Source organism: Prionailurus viverrinus, chromosome C2 (genome assembly GCF_022837055.1).
Source record: "Prionailurus viverrinus isolate Anna chromosome C2, UM_Priviv_1.0, whole genome shotgun sequence".
NCBI classification, from domain to species: Eukaryota; Metazoa; Chordata; class Mammalia; order Carnivora; family Felidae; genus Prionailurus; species Prionailurus viverrinus.
In genome coordinates this window covers 62,290,345-62,312,568 of record NC_062569.1, presented here as the reverse complement: position 1 = coordinate 62,312,568, position 22,224 = coordinate 62,290,345, and the positions used below count along the sequence as shown (strand labels likewise).

Genomic DNA, 22,224 nt, shown 5'->3' with positions numbered 1-22,224 from the left:
TCTGTGTCCCATGTGCCCTCCGGGTCACATGGCACAGTGAGACGTGTGTGAGAGAGACAGAGATGGGTTCAAATCCTGGCACAACCACTTGGCTCTATAACCCCTGACTGGTTTCTGAACTTCCCTGAGCTTTAATAGCTTCATCTGAAGATGGAATAAAAATATGACATGTAATTTCTCATGATCAGGTTATGAGAAATATCAATCATCCGTGAACAGGGTGGAGGGACTATATCATGCACAGTAAGTGGTCATTCTTACTTTTAGTGTCTTGTGAATATTAAACCCAGGAAGGGTTTAAGCTGTAACGTGTTATCTGGTAAGAAGGCTGTACTGTAGCCGCAGACACCACGTTATCGTGCTAGGCTCTGTCCTGTACGTGTATTAGTTTTAATTCCTATTAAAATTAAAGTGGTAGAAATAACAACTAAATAGTTTCCATTATGTCTTCCATAAAAACTGCCGGTTTGTGGTGACACTTCTGATCGCCCAGTCCTGGTAACACCTGAATTATTTTCACAGAAGAACGGCAGTATCGCTGTGAGGACTGTGACCAGCTCTTCGAGTCCAAGGCGGAGCTAGCAGATCACCAAAAGTTCCCGTGCAGTACCCCTCACTCAGCATTTTCGATGGTGGAAGAGGACTTCCAACAAAAACTCGAAAGTGAGAACGATCTCCGAGAGATACATGCGATCCAGGAGTGTAAGGAATGTGACCAAGTGTTCCCCGATTTGCAAAGGTTAGAAATGGCATGTTGCACTACAAGACGTGTTTATTTACTCTGCAGTGAAGTGTGGTTATGCTGAATTTTCAGAATTTATGCAGATGGAAAATCTGGAACTGTGATGAACCTGACAAGTGTGTTAGTGACATGTTCATAAATCAGTTTTCCTTGGAAATTCTTATCTGTAAAATGTTTACAAGCAAGTTGGAATTAGTTATTTTGACGCTAGATGGAAAATAATATGTTTATATTTATTTAAGTAGTATTATTGGCAACTGAAAGAAAGCGTAGCATGACAGCACAAACTATGACTTAGAGGAAGAATCAAGAATGCCGGAGCAACACTGATGCCAATTTAATCATGTGCCAAACAGTAAAGCTGGTTCCAAAAACACCTAGATGACAAAAAAAAAAAAAAAAAAAAAAAAAAAAAAAAAAAAAAAGATTGATTCTGGTATACACTTAATGAAAGATCGATGACCTTTTGGTAGATCAGTGTAACCCATGGATTTAATTTCAACTATTTAAACGGCACATATATAAAAGAATAAGAAAATCATGCCCAATGAAGAAAATGTTTTATTTCCCAAAAGGGAAAGAATAAACATGATCTAAATGAAATTATTCTTTAATACTTACTTTTAACAAAGTGAAAATCATGTATCAGCAATATGGTAACTTTTTATAGGCTTTTGAACTTCATTCAAGAACTTTTTTTTTTTTTAACTTCTATTAAAGCAAACAGCCACCCTGGAACCTCCCCTTTGAGAACTACATTGATTATTATGCTATAAAATAGTTCTTCTGATCAGAGATACAGAACCAGCTAATAGGTTTTCCGTGTGCTTCTACCGAATGGATTTTGCCGTGGCCCACAAACAATTTTAACAATTGTATTTGTTTCTTTGCTTTTATTTAGTTTATTTTTTTAACTTTTGTTCATTTTTGACAGACAGAGACAGAGCACGAGTGGGGAAGGGGCAGAGGGAGGGAGACACAGAATCTGAAGCAGGCTCCAGGCTCTGAGCTGTCAGCACAGAGCCTGACGCGGGGCTTGAACTCACGAACCGCGAGATCATGACCCGAGCCGAAGTCGGAGGCTCAACCGACTGAGCCACCCAGGCGCCCCTCATTTCTTTGCTTTTAAATCCAGAAATGATCCTTGGAATCTATAATCAGAACTTCAAGTGAACATAACCCTGTATTTAAATGGTTATGGTAGTGTATCAGCTGGCCTTAAGAGTGTGAGTTACTCATGGTTTACCTTGGACAGTCCACCTGTTTCAGTTTATCATTTTATTTCCTTTCTTTCTTCAGTGTCTCTCCTTCTCTCTCCATTGATGGCCCTGCATCCGCTTCTCTGTCTAGGCTTCTTACAGGAAAGGATTTCATACAGTAGTCATTGATTTTAATGGATAAATAACTTAAAAAAGCATCAAGGATGACCCATTCCTTCAGGAGACTGAGTCAAAAGGATAAATTTCTAAGCTTGAAAATTTCTAGGCTGGAAAGATTTAGCTTTTAGAGGGAAAACGTAGGGAATAAGAGGGCTTTCCCGGTACCCTTTAAACTCATCTTTGCCATTTAATATAAATCCACGTAGAGAATCAATCTGTTATAAATGTTTGGTAACACTTAGATTTGTATTATAAAAAAGTCAGAGCATATCTCATAAATGTAATTGTGCTCAAATTAAAAAATAAAATGAAACGAATAAATACCTGTGGGTAAGGAAAGTATTTATTACCGTAAAGCAGTATCTCTGATGCCAGAGATTCAGTATTATTTCCTTCAATTTTGCTATCAAAAATAATGGGCAGCATTATAAGACAAAAAATGGTGGATTAGACACTAAAATGTAATTCCTACTGCCCACTAGAAGGCATGGTGACACCTAGGTAGAGAGAGTTTCTTTTCTTACTGGCTCTGGGATTGAGGCTGAGTCAACTCTACTTAATGCCAAAACCAACTGCCAGTTTGGTTCCTTCAGTCAAAAACATTCAGTGGGAAACAATAAGGAAACCTAATTATCTGGTATTGGATGAACCCTCAGAACTTTCTTTTTGGTAGCTCAGCCAGACGGATATAGCATGTCACTATGCAACCTGAGGTCGACCATAGAAGTGGTATTTTTGGTTATATAATTTATTCATGTGCAGAACTTACATTCCCCGAATATTTTCCACTTTATTTAATCCTATTTTGTTGCTTTATACTTTAAACAAATGAGAAAAATTTTTTGACACGATAATTATTCTGTTCTGTATCTTTTCTGTCAAATGTTGAGAAAAAATACCCTCTCGCCCCCCAAAAGGGCAAGGACCAAAGGTTAAAATGCAAAAATTGCAAAGAACCCAGAAGGCCAGGCAAAGCTCTATAAAATAGGATGAAGTTCTATGAGAAGTGGAGAAGCCTCCCTAACAGCTGACGGGATGGCTTCTGTGTCTGTGAAAGAAATACACATTTGGTTTTGTAAGAACCAGTTGTCTTTTGATTCTTTCTATCACTGAGTGATAGAACAATATGGATTTTATGCTAGATTAGAAGAAAAAGAAAGGAGAATTCCTCTTACACTGCTAGTTAGTTTTCCCCCTGTATGCCATGTACTATATTCTTGAAACCTTATCATATCCTTGGAGTAAGGGCACAGGAATAAGACTCAATGTACAGGCCTGTCTCTCCCATTAGATTTCAGAGTTTATGATTTGACGTGCATATTGGAATATATGTCATCAAATGGCATGCCCTCCTGAGTGGCTGAGGATGACAGTGAGTATATGAATCTGTGCCATGATTTCGGAAGATGTCCCTGACTCAGTTCAATGTTAACCGCAGTTGATGATATCTCTCTCTTAACTCTATTAATAACATTTCAACTCGTGTAACAAACAGAGGATTGCATATTGTAGATAAAGGTAGGGCTGTCCTTGTGACTCCACACACCTGTACTCTCCTGGTACCTTTTGTTCACAGAGATATCACCATTTGTGCTCAAACAGAATAGCATTACAAAGTCGACTGACTCACGGGGCAGGAAAAATAAGTTCATATGCCAATATGAATGGAGTTGTAGAGGGGAAGCTGTGGAGGAGAAAAAATATGGGAAAGACATTTCTGATTTATCAAGATAGGAGAAAGGGTACTTCATTTTGTCACGCACCCTGCCATTCACACAGCGTACGTGACTACTGGAAATATTCTAGGTGCACAGGGTCTTACTGGTACTCAACTTTAGAGTATTTATCTCACAGAAAAATAGAACATGGCAAAGAAAGAGTGCTTGCAGGATTGGTAGTTGTTGTTGTTGTTTTTCTTAATATCTTTGTACTGTGGAAAGTTTCAAAGTATGCAAAACTAGAGAGGGATGGTGTAATAAACCCCCATATGCTCAGTTTCAGTAATTATCATACAAGGCCAGTCTTGTCTCAGCTATACTTGTTCAGATTACTGAAACAAATCCTGGACATTATGTCATTTTATTCATAAATAGCTCAGTATGTATCTGTCGAAAAAAGGACTCTTTAGAACACAAATTTCTACACCACACTTTAAAAATAATGATTCCTCAATATTACCAAATATAAAGTCAGTGTTCAATTTCCCCCAGTTATCTCATTATTTTTAGTTTTATAATTGAACTACGATCGTAATAAGATCTGCCATTGCAATTTGTTGGCATGTCTCTTTAAAATTTTTTTATTAAAAATTTTTTTAGTGTTTATTATTTTTGAGAGAGACAAAGAGAGAGTGTGAGCGGGGGAGGAGCAGAGAGAGAGGGAGGGAGACACAGAATCTGAAGCAGGCTCCAGGCTCTGAGTTGTCAGCACAGAAGCCGACACAGGGCTCAAACTCGCAAACCATGAGATCATGACCTGAACTGAAGTCGGACGCTTAACCGACTGAGCCACCCAGGTGCCCCTCTTATGTCTCTTTTAATTTATAAGTTCCTTCAGTCAAAGTCAGTCTTTCTTTCTCTCCCTCCCTTCCCCCCTCCTTCCCTCATTGAAATTTATTTATAGAAGAAACTAAGTGTTTTTTCCTGTAGCATTTCCTCTAGTCTGGATTCTACTGATCATGTCCCCTTGGTGTTAACATCTTTCTCCATCTTCTCTACTTCCTGTAAACTCACAGTTACATCCCAAGCCTTGATCAGATTTAGGTTCATTGTTTTAAGAATAATACCTCACTGATGCTATGGTTTATTTCCTTCAGGAGGCACAAGATTTATTTCTGACTTGCCTACATTTATTAATTGCTTACATGCTGTAAAATGGATGTTTTCTACTTCTATCATTATTTCATTATTTATTATCTCTGTTAATTCTACGCAGAGAAACTTCCCCTCATTGTTTATTTGCTCACCCTGAAGTACAGTTCATATAGGAAGGGCAGGACATGTGGGTGAGTTTTCTCTTTACTTACTAGTTTTCAGAGTAATGATTTTGCTTCTCAGAATCTTCCAAGGGTGACCCGTGAGCTTTTGTTTGTGCGATGTTGAATATTGTTTTTGTTAAAAGATGAAATTATTATTTTTATTGATGCTTAAATTTCCTCATCTTTGGTCAGGGGTTGTTTTTTCACGTTGGTACCTTAATTCTTTTGACATGCTCTATAACTTTCTTGCTTTTTGCCGTAACAAGATGTTCAAGGCCTATCGTGTATCTTGGGCTTCAAGTTTGAAACAGGCTATTTCTCCAAGAAGCTCTGGTTACTTTAGGGGTAGTATCCCCGTGTGTTATCTGTGCATATTTAATTAACAAATATGTTCAAATATCTGACTATCACAGCAATCCATTATCTAAAATATTTGCTTTTCATTAAATCCATGCAGATTTCATATACAAGTTTTAGAAAAGAGATGGAAATATTTGAGAAGCAAAAATATTCTAAGCTTGAAAACAGAAAAATTATCCTTGTGAGAAACTTCTAACTCCGTTTTTCTTTTGAAGGGCTTTAATAGTGCATCCACTTATATTATTACACATTTTCTTTCCTCCCTAATTCATAGGCGCTATATACATATGCTTCTATATCTATGTATACACATATCCATTCATCGCTCATCTGCAGGGCCATCCTTTCATCCATCCGTCTCAGGGTTATTTTGGGAAGTTGCCTGGTGAATAGTTAGGTTACAACTCACTTTTCCACTTGGAGATATGGATAGAAACAAAAGTACCTTTTTGAATCTAGAGGTTATATATTAGAAAGGATACCTGCCTGCATGTTCTTAAGCATGTTTTGAAGATCTTCAGTTTCAGTGTTTGTGTTTGAATTAAGTGGGTATTAGCAATGTGTGTTGCCCTTAGAATGGTGTGGTGAATCCAGAACTGGGCAATTAACTAGTCGTTTATCGTGCCTCTAACTTGGCAACTAACCCCTGATAGCTATATCAGATTTATTTTCAAACAACAGGGGTATTTCTCTGTGTTAGTGAAGGACACAGTCTAGGAAGAATAAATATTCTTTCGTCTGTTGTGAGCCTGTTTCTTCTCTTTGTTTCTTCTCTTCTCTCACCTCAACTCCTTTTCCTTCTCATTTCTTTAATTGCCAGTTGGATTAGCAATAAAATGACATTCTGTTTATGAATGTATTCTTTGTCACCGTGTCTTATTCAACCAATTGTTCTCTTAACAGCCTGGAGAAACACATGTTGTCACATACTGAAGAGAGGGAATACAAGTGCGATCAGTGTCCCAAGGCATTTAACTGGAAGTCCAATTTAATTCGCCACCAGATGTCACATGACAGTGGAAAGCACTATGAATGTGAAAACTGTGCCAAGGTACAGTGAATTTGTAGACTACTTGGCCTCTCTCTGTCATCCTGCTCTCTCTTAATCCATCACTTGCTATGATATATAAAAACAACCCTTGAGAGGGGAAACTATAAATATCTTGAGAAAAGTAGACTGAGTGTTGTATGCTAAAAGGCATTAGTACAGTGTATAAAAACACTTAGTGGGTACCCTTTTATTTTTGTAAGGGAGGAAGTGAGGCTTAATGGTGAGTTCCAGAACTAGGTGTCAGACATCCTTGGTAAATTCCTGGTTCCGCTACTGGCTTGCCAGTGTGGGGTTGTTTTATAGCCTTATGGAGAATGAAAATTGTATCCAATGCACATTACTGATTTCTTTTAATAGCAGTTTGCGAGGAAGTCACATAAAGTTTCTGAATGCCTATTCAGAAAGAATAGGAGACTCCTACATTTGCAGATTTTTCCACCCAAGTCCCCACCATAAATCATGACTTGGTTCTAATTAAGAGCACGGTGCCTTAGTGGCCTGCCTTAGTGGCCACTGCTGAGCAGCATAAGGGTGCAGTGAAGCACTCTACCTTGACCATGACTCTGAAACATGGAAACAGTAGTTCACATCATTTAATGTTCATGGCTCTCAATTAACTAAAAGGTGCGCTGATGTTATTGAAGTTGATTTCTATTTCCAAAACCTTTTTATAGCATTTGAATATCTTTCTTCATGCCAGTGGAAATTGTGATATTTGAAATTATCTTTAGAGATGCTTTGCTCCCAGAAGTGTGGGTGACTTTTTCTCTTCTCTTCTCTTCTCTTCTCTTCTCTTCTCTTCTCTTCTCTTTAGTATAATGTTTAAAGGAATGGTTTTAGCTTAATGGTACCTTGCTTGAAACAGTGTTAGCATTATCCCTGGGAGAACTCCTTGAATAGATTTGAGATACTTTCGTAAAAATCCCCCCAATTTCGTACATAGTGTGTTTTGGTTTAAAGGATGGAAGTAACATACCATTTTAAATAATGTCTTGGCTGGCATTTTATTTTTCAACCCTAATCACTCTAAATGGGATCAAGAAGATCTTGACTGTGGTCTGTCATGCCATTAATTATTTCGTTCAACTGATACCGATGGACATTTCCTGCTAAGGATATAGATCTGAATAATTTACAGTCCTTCTCCGAGAGGAGCTCATGCTTTGGGAATATGACTTTCTTTTGGTCTTTGGGGAAAACAAATAAACAAAAACAAAATAAATAAACAAAATTCCTTCTTGAGTCATTCCTGGTCTTCGTTATTGTGTCCTTGAATTAAGTTTCTTGATTAATCAGTACTCATTTCCTAGCAGGTTTTCACGGACCCTAGCAACCTCCAGCGGCACATTCGCTCTCAGCATGTTGGTGCCCGGGCCCACGCATGCCCGGAGTGTGGCAAAACGTTTGCCACTTCGTCGGGCCTCAAACAACACAAGCACATCCACAGCAGTGTGAAGCCCTTTATCTGTAAGTTTTTAACACTCCAGCCCTCCTTCCTGCATCTGTCTCTCATCCGAAAGGCACTGTGATCAGGAGATGGCCGCATGGCCATAGAAGGGTCTCTGCATTAGCTATTTATGGTCCAATCCAGTTGGGCTATTTTTCTATTACAAGAACATCTTTTACACCCAGATCCATGGTATCTTGTTTATAATTCCTGGGGTGTTTTCTATTAGATGAAATCAATAACAAGTAGAGAAAAGAGAAGTCATTAAATAATGAAAGGGAAGCCTCTCCAGGTTGTAGGGTTTAATAGAGAGAACCAGATTTGTCTTCCACTGAAAATGGTCATGGCTTTGTAAAACAGCAAAGGCAAATGCCATAAATAAGATGAAGTGATAAAAACCTATTCTGGATCAGAAAGGCTGGAAGAGCCCCACTTGTCAAGTAGGCTGTGACTGTGAGTGAGTGAGTGTGTGTGTGTGTGTGTGTGTGTGTGGAGAGGGAGGGGGGAATAAGACTCCCCTTAATCTACACATTGTTACCAATCACCGGCTGCAGGTTGGTAAGAACTACCAGTTACTTGAAAAGCAGAACATTTTCACTTTGATGGTGGACACGCTGCTTCTATAAGCCACTACACTAAAGCAAATTTACTGGCAGTGTGTGTTCAGAAGACATCCAATCTGACCACCTACCTAGAAGGTCCCTGTACAGAGCACTTTAGTAACACACTCCACATAAAGTACAACTCCGCGCTCATTTGCTTCTTCCGTCCACCCACTCCTGTTCCCTGTATTGTGCTGAAATATTTCATAAAGCAAATCAGTTGTTTTCAGTCGATCTGAGCAATGACTCCGGACTTCTTTTGATCCATTGCTCAGCTGGGCTTATAAATACTGACTCACTGAGTTGCGCTGCAAACTTTAAGACTGATTTTGTATGCAGATGAGCATGGAAATGATCGAGGCATACTCAGTAGTTGGCAAAACCTCTGACGTGGGAACTCTTAGAAAACATTTTTTTTTTCTGACAAATACTCAATAATTTGTAGTAGGTATATGAGACACTACTACAGGACCTGATGGGCAAAAACATAATTTTTGGTGCCAACACACAGATGCCAGAGACTAACTCTCCACATTTTTAGCTCGACACAGTCCTCTTTTGTGCTTCCAAGCAACAGGAGAGCTTTTTTTTTCCCCTTTCCAGCTTAAACTAGAGTCTTGTTTTGCTCCTACAGGGTTCTCCTGTACCCTGGGTGGAGTGAAGATGACCAGCTGATAAACAAAAGGGTGCTCTAGTCTCCCTTGGGGGGAGCTCTGTTAGAAATCACAGGAAATAAAGTATACAATAGAAATTTTAGACTTCTTGTCTCATAAAGGCGTTTCGGACTCTAGGTTGTGACGCCCTTAAAAATGTACTTCGTAGTGTTACAGGCATAAATAACTCATGTATTTCTGATTCCTCAGAAACAAATTTTGGTACGTTTATTGTGTCTTGGTGGGAAAAAATAGACTGAACGGATTCTCTATTTAACGACTTAATGATTTCTCTATTATTTAAGCCAAAAGTTGGAAAATATAGATTCCTATTATCTAAGGTTCTGGGATCTGGAATTTTAATTGTGTTGAAATCAAGTGTTTCATTTTAAAGCACTATAGGGTGTCCCTTTCCAATCAGCTTGCACAACTATTTGCCACAAATGGATCCTCAGTAATTATTGGTAAATTTAAATAGCAGATGGAATTCTTCAAATGTAAAATCTGACAGAGAACCATGGGGTAATTATGAATAATAGCCATGTAATTTCAGAACAAAAGAGGAGAGTTGGTGTGGAGATTGGGAGTGGAGGAGGTTCACCTAGAGTTGATATCTGTTTCTCACCAGAAGGCCACACACCACGATTTACCCCCACTGGTGTGTTTATGGCAACTGTCTCTTATTACAGTGTACCGCCAAGCTTGAGCCCAAAGTCACCAGTGCTAAGGTAATTACTCACTGCCTTTGCAGAAACCTCCAGCCTTCCCAAATAGAAACCACATGCTCTAATAGGCTGAACATATTCAAAATACCTCTTAATTTGTTTAATAAGTAGAAAAATGCAATGTTAACTGCTGGCTAATTCCTATTACTGAGAAAATTACAGTACAGTATAGACTTCAACATCAATTGAGCCGTTTACCTGGAGGCCTGGTGGTTAGTGGTGGGCCAGGCCAGACATTCAAGTGAGGAAAACAAAGCCTCCGCCTAAGGAAACATCCCAGATTCTCTGTTCTTAAGACCTGACACAGACATCGCTCATCTGTGTAACACGGGGTGGCAACCAGGAAAGTCTAATGCACCTTCTGTTACTCCGATGTAGAGAAGCTCCTGATTTTCTTCAATCCATCCAGGTATAAGAAAGGAATAGAGAGAGCAACATTTCTTTGCCAAACACTTGCAAACCTTTCAAAAGTTTATGCCGTGGTTGAATACCCATCAAGACGTTTTCTCAACGCCTTTTAATGCCCAGAGGAGAGGTGTTACTTTCTTGATGAGTGAACTTTTATAATTCCAACGACATTTTATTTACTATTTCTTGTTATTGCTCATAGCTGAATTAGTATAACCAGCGAAAGCCTCATGTTTCTACCCTCTACGTCATATGGTTTTAATTAGTGTATCAAAGAATTTAAATAGCATGTGTATTTATTGTATATGGTTACTAGTATATACTTTTAAAGTAGTCTCTGGTCAATATATTCCAGTAGAATAATTTGAAAAGAAATCACTCACATCTTCTCTTCCCATTAAAATGCATGTTACAGCCTCTATAATGTCATGAATCATCCCACAGTTGAAAGCTCCTTAACTATTACTAAGTGCAGTGATATGTGTAGCAGTGCATTTTAATCATTAGTAGTAAAAGAAATATTATGGAATCACTTGGTACTTCCTGTTTGGTGGTGTGTGGGATAATCCAACTTTTGGGTGAGTTTTGCATGATTGAACATCTATAAAATCTCCTTCGAGTTTTTTTTTTCAACTATTACTGCTTTAACTTAGGAGCTCAACCACTCTGCGCTCAAAGGCAGCCATCACATGAAAGCAATAAATGTCGTATTTTGTCTTCAATTTAATTTCTTATATAAATTTGTTTCGGTAATCACCAACAAGGCATATCATGTTTCTGCATGTATCAAACGTGCACGGGATTGTTAAAGTAAGCTCACACATAAAGCGGATTCACCTCTACTAAAGTCAGATAAAAAAAATGTGATGCTTGGGAAATGGATACTATAATCCTGCCGGCCTGCGAAGTGAGGGGAATTCTTACCCAGCAAAGGAGTTTTTAAAGGTTACAAAGTTTGGTCTTAAAATACACTTAGATCTGTTCTCTCATCTGTGAGGAGGAAGATGTTCTACTTTTTTGGCAAATTTTCCGCGAAGAGGGTTCTTTCCCAGCCGTGCCCTGCCGTGTTCTTTCTGGATTAGAGCACTCAGAACACTCTCCCTGCTTACCATAGTTGGCTAACCCACATAGAAGTCAAGCCCTGAGATAACCGGCGAAGATATGACAACAAGTGGACGTATTTCCCAAGGACGGGGGTTTCATAAATGCAGGAAGGTTAGCACAACCACTGGTGTGAGGGGAAGTCAGAGGACGTGATCATAGTTCATGGGAACCAGCAATGCAGGATGGACCACATTCAATTTAGCTTCCTTTGCAGGCTTAAAATAGAGCCATTGTAAATTATGTCAGTCTTTCTCAAATCATGAAAATGATTGTTAAAAATGTCTCAGAATACACAATGTGCATTGTTGTGTGGCTTTGATGTGTGAATGATGAGAGCATATGATATAATACAAATTAAATAATGGTAGGGCAGTCACAGGCTTTTTCCCCAGGGGGAGAGGGAATGAAGGTAAAGTTTCTGGTCGAGGGAAAGGCTGTTTTATTTTGTTTTGGTGCTACGACTTAGAAGTCTTTAAGTGGTCTAAAATTTTAAAGGGGTTCCTGTTATGTTTTATGTTTAGTACGCCTTGAGACTTGAATTTGTAAGATTCTATGAGGGTAGCAATGGGGTGGGAAGTCAATGCATGCTGGAATTGGACTTTGCTATAAATATTTAAATACACAAATATGATGAAAAAATATTTTGCAATGGGGATGACAAAATATTTAAATATATTTATATATGAAATATTTGTGCTGCCTCAAGACATTTGTCAGGTTGGATGCCTTGCTTTGGAATCTAGTGACATGGGGTTTTCTGTGTTGGGAGTACCCAGATTCGTACCTCCAACAACTTTTCCTGGCTTCCTAATTGCAATTTTGGGTAAACCAATTGTGATATTTGCTAAATTCAGAAGCAATTGCCATAAAGCCTGAGATTCTCTTTTGTTGTTTGCACACAGGTGAGGTCTGCCATAAATCCTATACTCAGTTTTCAAACCTTTGTCGTCATAAGCGCATGCATGCTGATTGCAGAACCCAAATCAAGTGCAAAGACTGTGGACAAATGTTCAGCACTACGTCTTCCTTAAATAAACACAGGAGGTTTTGTGAGGGCAAGAACCATTTTGCGGCAGGTGGATTTTTTGGCCAAGGCATTTCACTTCCTGGAACCCCAGCTATGGATAAAACGTCCATGGTTAATATGAGTCATGCCAACCCGGGCCTTGCTGACTATTTTGGTGCCAATAGGCATCCTGCTGGTCTTACCTTTCCAACAGCTCCTGGATTTTCTTTTAGCTTCCCTGGTCTGTTTCCTTCCGGCTTGTACCACAGGCCTCCTTTGATACCTGCTAGTTCTCCTGTTAAAGGACTATCAAGTACTGAACAGACAAACAAAAGTCAAAGTCCCCTCATGACACATCCTCAGATACTGCCAGCTACACAGGATATTTTGAAGGCACTATCTAAACACCCACCTGTAGGGGACAATAAGCCAGTGGAGCTCCAGCCCGAGAGGTCCTCTGAAGAGAGGCCCCTTGAGAAAATCAGTGACCAGTCAGAGAGTAGTGACCTTGATGATGTCAGTACGCCAAGTGGCAGTGACCTGGAAACAACCTCGGGCTCTGATCTGGAAAGTGACATTGAAAGTGATAAAGAGAAATTTAAAGAAAATGGTAAAATGTTCAAAGACAAAGTAAGCCCGCTTCAGAATCTGGCTTCAATACATAATAAGAAAGAATACAGCAATCATTCCATTTTCTCACCATCTTTAGAGGAGCAAACTGCGGTGTCAGGAGCTGTGAATGATTCTATAAAAGCTATTGCTTCTATTGCTGAAAAATACTTTGGTTCAACAGGACTGGTGGGGCTGCAAGACAAAAAAGTTGGAGCTTTACCTTACCCTTCCATGTTTCCCCTCCCGTTTTTTCCAGCATTCTCTCAATCAATGTACCCATTTCCTGATAGAGACTTGAGATCGTTACCTTTGAAAATGGAACCCCAATCACCAAGTGAAGTAAAGAAACTGCAGAAGGGAAGCTCTGAGTCTCCCTTTGATCTCACCACTAAGCGAAAGGACGAGAAGCCCTTGACTCCAGTCCCCTCCAAGCCTCCAGCAACACCTGCCACAAGCCAAGACCAGCCCCTGGATCTAAGCATGGGCAGTAGGAGTAGAGCCAGTGGGACAAAGCTGACCGAGCCTCGTAAAAACCACGTGTTTGGGGAAAAGAAAGGAAGCAGCATTGAACCAAGACCAGCATCAGATGGTTCCTTGCAGCATGCTAGACCCACTCCTTTCTTTATGGACCCTATTTACAGGTAAGGGTGGACAGGAGACGATTAAATGTGGACGACGTGTGTACAAAGGGCAGGGTTTGCAGTTGAAAGCCATGGCTTTTAACAAACCATTTTTGTTATTATTACAAGGCAGAGAGTAAAGTTGTTTGATCTAGTGAATTCATTTTTTATTCAGACGGTCAACTCATTAAGTTTGGACTTATTTTTGGATGTCTCTGAATTTGGGGTTTTGGATGAGGCCCACAGAGTTCTTTCCCCTGACAATAAATTTATTTTTGAACACATTTTTTAAGTGGAAAATATGGGAAAGCCGTATTTAAAGCAAGCTGTCAAGTGGCAGAAGAATGAGGCTCCTGAAGGATTAATGCAAATATGTGTGGGTACTCAAGCGGGTCAGGATATTTGGAATGAGGTGGGATGCAGAACAGCATGCGTTTTCTCTTTGTTAACCGACCAACACATCCTTAATAAGTACCGCTCAGATTCTGTTTCTATATAAATCTCCCAGCAAGCCAAAGTAAGTGAAATATTAATCACAAAAATGTTTTGTGTATCATGTGAGTGGCTGGTTTTGAAAGACACGTCACTGTTTAATACCTTCGTTATCCAGTTTTCTTTGATGCATCCAAAAGTGCTTTGGGGGGGAAACATATATGCTTAATAAAAAGCCTCATAGACAGTATTCTGTTAACACTCACTTGACATTCAGAATGATTTATTTATTTTTTAAATACCAGCTTTCTTTAAAAGTATGAATAATAGTAATTATGCTTATTGTGTATTTTAAATATTACCAAGCGTTTTCACATCTACTTTCTCATTCGAGTCTTGAACAATGTCAAGAATCAATGGAAGGCATGGATAATTGCTTATTGGACTCGTGTAAGATGAGACTATTTTCGTATTTTTGCCTGATTCTCTTTCACGAACAAGTTTGTGCTACTCTTTCATTCGACAATACTCATTGAGTTCCTATTACTTAATCAGTACTAGAGCCGCAAACTCTTTTCACCAAAGATTCCTTTTCTACCCGTATTATCTATAATACATTAACTAAGAAATACGGCCGGTATGTTGAGCGCTACCCCACCTCCCCGCCCCACCCCCCCCCCCCCCAGCTTGAAGGGAATTGAAAAGGACAGTGCAAAAATATTTTCCGAGCCATCAGTACCATGCCTGTGCACTTTTTCCCAATTATTATGTCTTAATTCTTGTGGCAGTCTCCATAAGAGAGGTAAAAGAAGGGAAGACAGAACTTCCATATTTGGGGTGTAGATTGTGTGTTACCCATTGCCAGTGAGGTTGTATTTCCAACTCAGTGATACATCTCAGCCCTTTGTGAAGATAATCCCTTAGACTTTTTTTTTTTCTCAGACCCTCCCAGTGGCAATGGGTTTCCAGTTCCTCCACACACCCATTACACTCTTCTCCATCATATCCTAACCCTCTCTGCCCCTTGCTTAACTCAAAACTCAGTCTTCTCCCTGGTGTTTCATTCCGAATAAGGGACCTAGGCCTGTCATTCTACCCAAGTCATGAAATGCCTAAACACCAGTTTTAGTGCAAGACCTGAGTTGAAATCTCAGCTTTCCCGTGTCTTAAAGTTGTTCTTTTTTTTTTTTAATTCATAAAATGGGTATAAGAGGACCTGTTTCAGTAAGTGACATAGTGTATGCAAAACATAGCATCTATAAACTTTCAAGAAGTGGTAGCTGTTTTTATTAATTTTGATTCTATTTTAGAAGCGTGCTTATTCAACCGTTCTTAAAAAGAAATGTGTCAACAGTTGGTAAAAGAAATTAATTTAACCCATGATGTCACTTCCTGCATACTTAATAGAAAATAGAATAACAAACATTTAGAAAGCAGAAGGGATATGCTGATAATTTTTATATTTCTCTATCTTCAAAAAGTTCCTCTTCCTTTTCCCTCCACCCCCTTTTGCCTGCCCTCTTTATCAGCAGTGGCATCCAAAAGAGGGACCTCAAAGAGAGGGGAGCAGAATGCATAGGTGCTTAGAAACTCTCCTGCCCTCATTGGCAAGTATGGGGGAAATATAACGAATGTCTAGGGGAACACTTTCTTGGCAGAAAATGACTTTAATTTTCAGAATGAGCTCTGTCCTCATGATTTCAAAATCATCAAGCCTTCTTGTCTGCATTTGAAATGGAAAGGTACAAATCTGTGACCAAGCCTCCGGTTTCATGACTCTTCAGTTTTTATATTTCCTCATTATTAGTGTTACTAGTCACCCAATAGGATTTTACCATTGTGAATAGGACCTTCTTTCTATGAGCGCCTAGAAGTGCCATGAGTATTCTTCAAGAGCTGAACAGATGTCTTTATATTTTTATTAGTGTGCTTCCCAGAAATCTACCATTTGTTTTATTGGTAGCTGTTTAAATGTCAGTAATTGTGTAGCGATTGATACATGAGACTGATTCATCTTCAAAAACGAATTTTAACCTTTCAGAGTAGAGAAAAGAAAACTAACTGACCCACTTGAAGCTTTAAAAGAGAAATACTTGAGACCTTCGCCAGGATTCTTATTTCACCCACAAGTAAGTATTTTGAATTTGAGACTTCAAGCTTGTAAACTAACTTGTTGATCCTGAAAAGCAGGTGCAATGAAATGAAAGAAATCTTGAGAACATTAGGATTTCCTATGACGCTGGTGTGGAAGAACACAGGAAATTCTAGCAGAATTAAAACCCAAACTCTTTAAAGAAAAAAATTAATATATGTGGAAAAATAACATGTTTTGGGGTGTCAAATTATTGTCTCCTGCTAACTACTTACCGATCCAAAGTATATTTTGGAGTGAACAAAATTCAGTTAAGAAAATAAATATTGAAGTTTTTTTGTGTGTGTGTTTAAAAATTACTGATAATAAGAGATGGGTCAGACTGTGACTCGTCCCAAACTCATGAAAGTCCTTGAAGTCCTTTAGTGCTTAGATAAAAAACAGGAAATGAGTCTACCTGACAAGTTGTTACCATAGAGGGTGAAGGAATTTATCTAGAGACCACTGGGCATTCCAGCGAAGTTCTGTAATTGCACAAGAATTTACCACAATACACAGAGCTATTTGCTGAATGGGGCTGTGTCCATTTATCAAAATATATACAGTTTTTCATCACAAGAAGAATACAAAGCAGTGCCATCTAATTGGCTCATTTCTATCTCCTTACGTATTTGGTTATTTTTAAAAACTGGTTTACCTATCAATCAAAATGTAGAAATTGTATTGAAAGAACAAATATACAAACATCTTAAACGTTTTTTTTTTTTTTAACCTGATATTTTGTTTTCCTTATTTCTGATTTTAAAGGTTATAAGCTCTGGTCTTTATAGATGGTAAGCAAAATTTTTATGAAAATGCTTAAAATCAGTGAACTAATTTATTGCGTTTCAACATATTCAAACTAAAAATTGTGCTCCTCTAATAAAACTGGTGGAATTTTATGCAAGATGTCTTATAGAAAGTTGTGAGGTAATTAAATTATCTTGGAATGTGACTCTCCCTCCCCTTCTACCCCCTCCCCCTCTGCTACCTTTTCGTCAATTTTTCAAGTACTTTCCCAACGTCCCGAATAACAGAGTATGAGAACTGAAGTACCATCTTCTGGTTAGCTGGAGAAATCTATCATTGTTCAAAAATTCTCTCTATTTCAAAGTGAGGAAATTCATGATTTAGTAGTAAAAGGGTTAGAAATATTCCAGTCACTATTCATTTGATGTGGAAAGGCTAAGGAATGATATGATTTTTATAATTACCTTATGGAAAAGAAAAGAGTTATAAAATAATAAATGTTTATCAGGTATTTATATTTTACATTTAGGTTGATTTAAATTGCACTTTTAGGCCTCATGGGCTAAGGAAGATGAACATTGCATGCATTTTGTGTCAGATATTGTATGAAAAGTGTATCTTTTTGATAGTTACTTTCTGATCATAACTAAACGCTCACAGGGATATTATAGTTATATATCTTTAGTTATAAGAATCAAATTGTTTTCATATTCTAATTATCTTTAAAATTTAGTAACTAATCACTTCAAAATGAAGTGCTATGGGCACATGGTGTAATGGATGGAAAAAAGATGGGATTCAGGGTCCTTGAGTGACAGTCTATCTGGCTCTTAGTTCCTTATCTGTAGGATGAAGGAGTTGGGTGTAAAGTCCCTATTCTCTCTGAAATTCAGATTTTTAACTAGCCAAAGTAAATTTCCTAGTTCATAAGATGAACAATTTTGCCTACCAATAACTCTACATGTGCATACAAGTGTTATAGTATGTGCGTGTTTTAATCACATAATATAAGAAAATGTGCTATCTTTTATTATTTCCAAAGTGAGTGAAGGATCACAAATGATGAGATGTATGTGCCATACTTGGAGAACAGCAGTCATTCCCTCAGAGCCTCGCAAACATGCCTGTAGGAGCACAGTGGCAGTGTGTGTTTCCAGAATGTCAAGTCTTGGTGGAAGTGACTGCCTATTGCTGCTATTAGAACAGGACCCATGAGTGATAGTCAACATATTTAACACCTCATATGTCATGAATACTGACCAATTGGAATGGACTCCTGGAATTCTGGAGCAGGATCTTGGAAGTCCTTGCTGCACCAATGTTAATGCCGCAGTTGTTGGCTGGCGGGCTGTCTGAAGGGTCTTTTGAGATGAGGCCAGGACGGTAGGGGGGCAAGTCAGGGTTCTTGGAGCAGAGGCTGTTTACCAACTACTACAGAAATATTTCATTATTTTTATAAACATTGTAGCTGTTTTCATGTGTAATGGCCGTTTATCACTGGGCTACAGGTGGAATAAAGACTGTCACCTGGGAGAAGCTTGGGTCACCTTATTTTCATCAAGCCTTCAGACCAAATAGTCTGCTCTTTCAGAAAATCTGCCTCAAATGTCCTGAAGTTTCAGCAGAATTCTTCTATTCTTTCTAGTACTCTATCAATTCCATCCTAGTCTCAAGATTTCCTTTCCCATAAATGAACGCAAACAACACAAAGACAACCTGCCAGGATTTGGGAGCAAAAATGACTGCTTTGTGGCTGCTTATTTGCAAAAACGCTCAGGATTGGACCAATGCAGTTCATCTCTCTGAGCCTCTCTATCAGCATAATGGGCACACCCTACCAGCTTTACCGGGGTGGCCGTATGGGTTCGTTTTAACGTACATAACATGGTACACATCGTGCCTGGCAAATGGAAGGACCTAAATGAGGAAAAGCTCTCATTATAGTGAATGCGGAAGTATCCCATTTCGAATGTAAAGAACCGTTAGTAAAATGACCTCCTGCCATCCCCTGAGCCCACTTTCTTTAGGGGAGCTCTGATGTGTCTAGAAGTACTTGGAAAGATGCTTAATGTGTTCTTGGTACTGCCTCATTGGGCAGCAGTAAGGGTGGCACAGAGCAGAAGGCCAAAATGGAAGGCTTTGCCTCTGCTCCCAGGCCTTGCCTTTATTTTATAGCTAAATAAATGCTTGGGTAAGACTATTCATTACTTCATTTTCCAATTTAAAGTACACTGGAGCAAATCACATGGTCCCTCTGGGGCTTCTGTATGTTTGTCTTCCAAATGAGAATAATGCATTCCCTATGTATTTCTCAGGGTAATAATAATAATATCATCATCATGTATGAGTAAGGGAGAAGCAGAGAGAGAGGGAGAGAGAGAGAATTCCAAGCAGGCTCTGCACTGTCAGCACAGAGCCTGACGAGGGGCTCAAAGTCATGAGCCGTGAGATGACCTGAGCCAAGGTCGGATGCTTAATCAACTGAGCCACCCAGGTGCCTCAAGGGGAACGCATACTCTTAATGCTTTAGAGAAAACATAGAAATATATATACATATATTATATATACATATTATGTATATATATGTATACATATATATGTATAATATGTATTATACATTATACATTATAAATTATATGTATAATATACACACACACACATATATATATATATATGTATATATATATATATAAATTCTTGGTAGGGGTATTCTCTGGGCAAGTCTGATCTTATAACTTTTATATGTCTTTGTATTGTACCCAGCATATTCCTCCCCAGGGCACAATTCCTAATCAATGAAAGGTGAACACCTCAATAGATATTTTAATTCGATATTGATATTTTATTGAATTTTATTAAAAGATTATTAGGCCATCTCACTGACTTTTGGGATAATAATACATATTTTTAAAATCTTGTCAAAAATGTCTATAAGATATAAGAACACATACACCAAAATTAAAAGATAATTGCTATTTTGTTTTGTTTTGTTTTTTGTTTTCATTTTCAGGGTCTAAATTCCTCACTCACTTCATTCTAAGAAGTATGTTTGCTGTGTCAGGCCACTAGAGGACTATTTATATTTCTGTTTTCTTTTAGAAATAAGTTAAATGTAAGGTACAAATATGGACTATGGACGTTCTTCCTAGAAATGTGGTTGAAAATTGTTTGGGGAGTCTTAGTCTAGATTATAATTTTGAAAAAGAATGACAGCCACAAGTAGGTGAGATGGAGGGGATGGGATTATTGTGCGATCTCTGGAAAGTCCATTTCATTGGCTACTTTGTGTTTTAGGTACTTGGCATTTACATTGCTAGCTTTTTCAAATTGCCATAGAAATCATTTGGTAATTGTGTTACTGTAAAACTGGCTATTCCTTGATTTGCCTATATTTTAAATATATTTTTGGTTATTAATACATTTTATTTCCAGATGTTTGGCTTTGTGTATATCTGCAACAGAAACTCTGTTTCTGTCCTTTATGCCTTCATTTTTATTCTCTTCTTTTTAAAGTGTCTGACTACCCTGTTACTGTATCCCATAGAACTGGGAAAAAGTTAGTCTTTTTCCAAGTTATCTTTTATATATTGATGTGAAAATTACTTAAGTCTTTTGCCCTTCTATTTTGCTTTTGACAAAGTGTTTCTTATTGTTAGATTTCCTCTGCAATAAATCTTTTACCCTTAAAAAACTATGTATCTTCCTTATTAAAGACACCATAACTTATAAAAGCAAGATATAGCTCCTTTACCCAAGCAAAATGATAACTTTAAGGATATAACGTTTGTGTTTCCTGGAAGAGCTCCCGGCTCACTGAAGTTTTCCCAAGTGATTCTTGTCATAAGTTGACATAGGTAACTTTTAATTAATATCCTTATGTGTTCTGACTGCTAATGGTCTGAGTCCCATGCTTGTAAAAGTCAGGCAGTGCATTTCCCAGCACATTACCTTGTTGTTACTTAATAATTCACGTTCGAGTAAATATCTTATTTTCTTTCTTATTAACATTATAAAAATGCAAGAGACTAGATTTTTTTTTTCAGGAAATTGCTTAAGTTTTATTTATTAAAGTTTAGGAGTCTTGTTTTACAGTGAGTAAAAACAAATAAGGAAGTATCTACTTTGCTATTTAAGATTTGGTGGTAGTAGGTAGTGTTTGGCTTTCTTGGAAGAAAGAACAGTCTGGTTTATAACCTTGATTCTAAAATTTAATTTAGGTAAATAGAGGAAATCCAGCAGTGTTATAAAAACATTTAAGTTTCATTTCCAAAGCCTTTACTCAAGGTACAGTTACATGATAAGCAAAAATTACAAAGTCCGTATAAATGTTAATTTCTCAAAGGATAGATTGCAATAAAGATACTGATACAGAAGTAATTTTTTGTTTTTGTTTCAATTTTGCTCCCAGTTCCAACTGCCTGATCAGAGAACTTGGGTAAGTTTCCTACTTATATTTTTGACTCAAATAATGTAGCATTAAAAGGAAAACAACTTATATTATAAAGTGCTGTACAGATGATAAAGGATTCTGAGCCACTTTCCATTAAATGATATGGCTTCAGCGGATAGTTTTCCCGCTTTGTCAAGCTGCAAAATACCTTCCATTTTAATTGGGCATTTAGTGTGCTAGAAATTGTTTACAGAAAGAAGTTTATTTTATAAATGTGACCCATTCCATGTAATTATACCTTGATGTAGAACTCCTTCTCGGCACTTGGGAGCATGTTGTTAAAAGAGCCTTCGAAATGGGTCACTAAGTGGAAACAACCATTATTTGGGGGAGCCTATATCAGCATGTTAAAGATGCTTTTGATAAAGCCTTCAAAAGGTTAAAACCTGAACCTACATGTAGACACAAGCTGACATTGGAATCCACATCCGTATATCCCAGGGCAGAACTTGGTTCTGGTTATTTGGAATAATAAGACTAAATGTTTAGAAATCCATGTCTAACTAGGAAATGGATCTTTTAGCCTTGGGTCTCACTTCCTCAAATTTGTTTCTATTTCCAGATACAGTCAGTTGTCAGGTAGTGATGCTAGGTATTAGCTTTCTTTTTTGTCCAAAATGCAAAGAATACTGCTTGTTTACTTTTCACTCCCAAATAAACCTTGGGTCAATGGAAATACATATAAATAACACATATTACAGAATTTCTTCTAATCATATGTAATTCTACACCTTCAGTCTCTTCTTTACTCAAAATTATTCTGATTCTGAGATAT

The 22,224-nt window shown here is 38.0% G+C and overlaps 1 protein-coding gene across 13 annotated transcripts in view; it reads left to right on the top strand.

Moving 5' to 3' along the window:
• MECOM (MDS1 and EVI1 complex locus) overlaps window positions 1–22,224 on the top strand; it is a 562,536-nt gene that overhangs the window by 518,041 nt on the left and 22,271 nt on the right. For 8 of the 13 annotated variants that reach the window (XM_047875125.1, XM_047875119.1, XM_047875128.1 and 5 more), the window contains 6 exons: window positions 523–739; window positions 6,362–6,509; window positions 7,820–7,976; window positions 12,351–13,707; window positions 16,160–16,247; window positions 21,408–21,434. In XM_047875125.1, the coding sequence (XP_047731081.1) occupies window positions 523–739; window positions 6,362–6,509; window positions 7,820–7,976; window positions 12,351–13,707; window positions 16,160–16,247; window positions 21,408–21,434 (1,994 nt within the window). The remainder of the gene's footprint in view (window positions 1–522; window positions 740–6,361; window positions 6,510–7,819; window positions 7,977–12,350; window positions 13,708–16,159; window positions 16,248–21,407; window positions 21,435–22,224) is intronic. The other 5 variants (XM_047875120.1, XM_047875130.1, XM_047875123.1 and 2 more) reach the window with 5 other exon arrangements.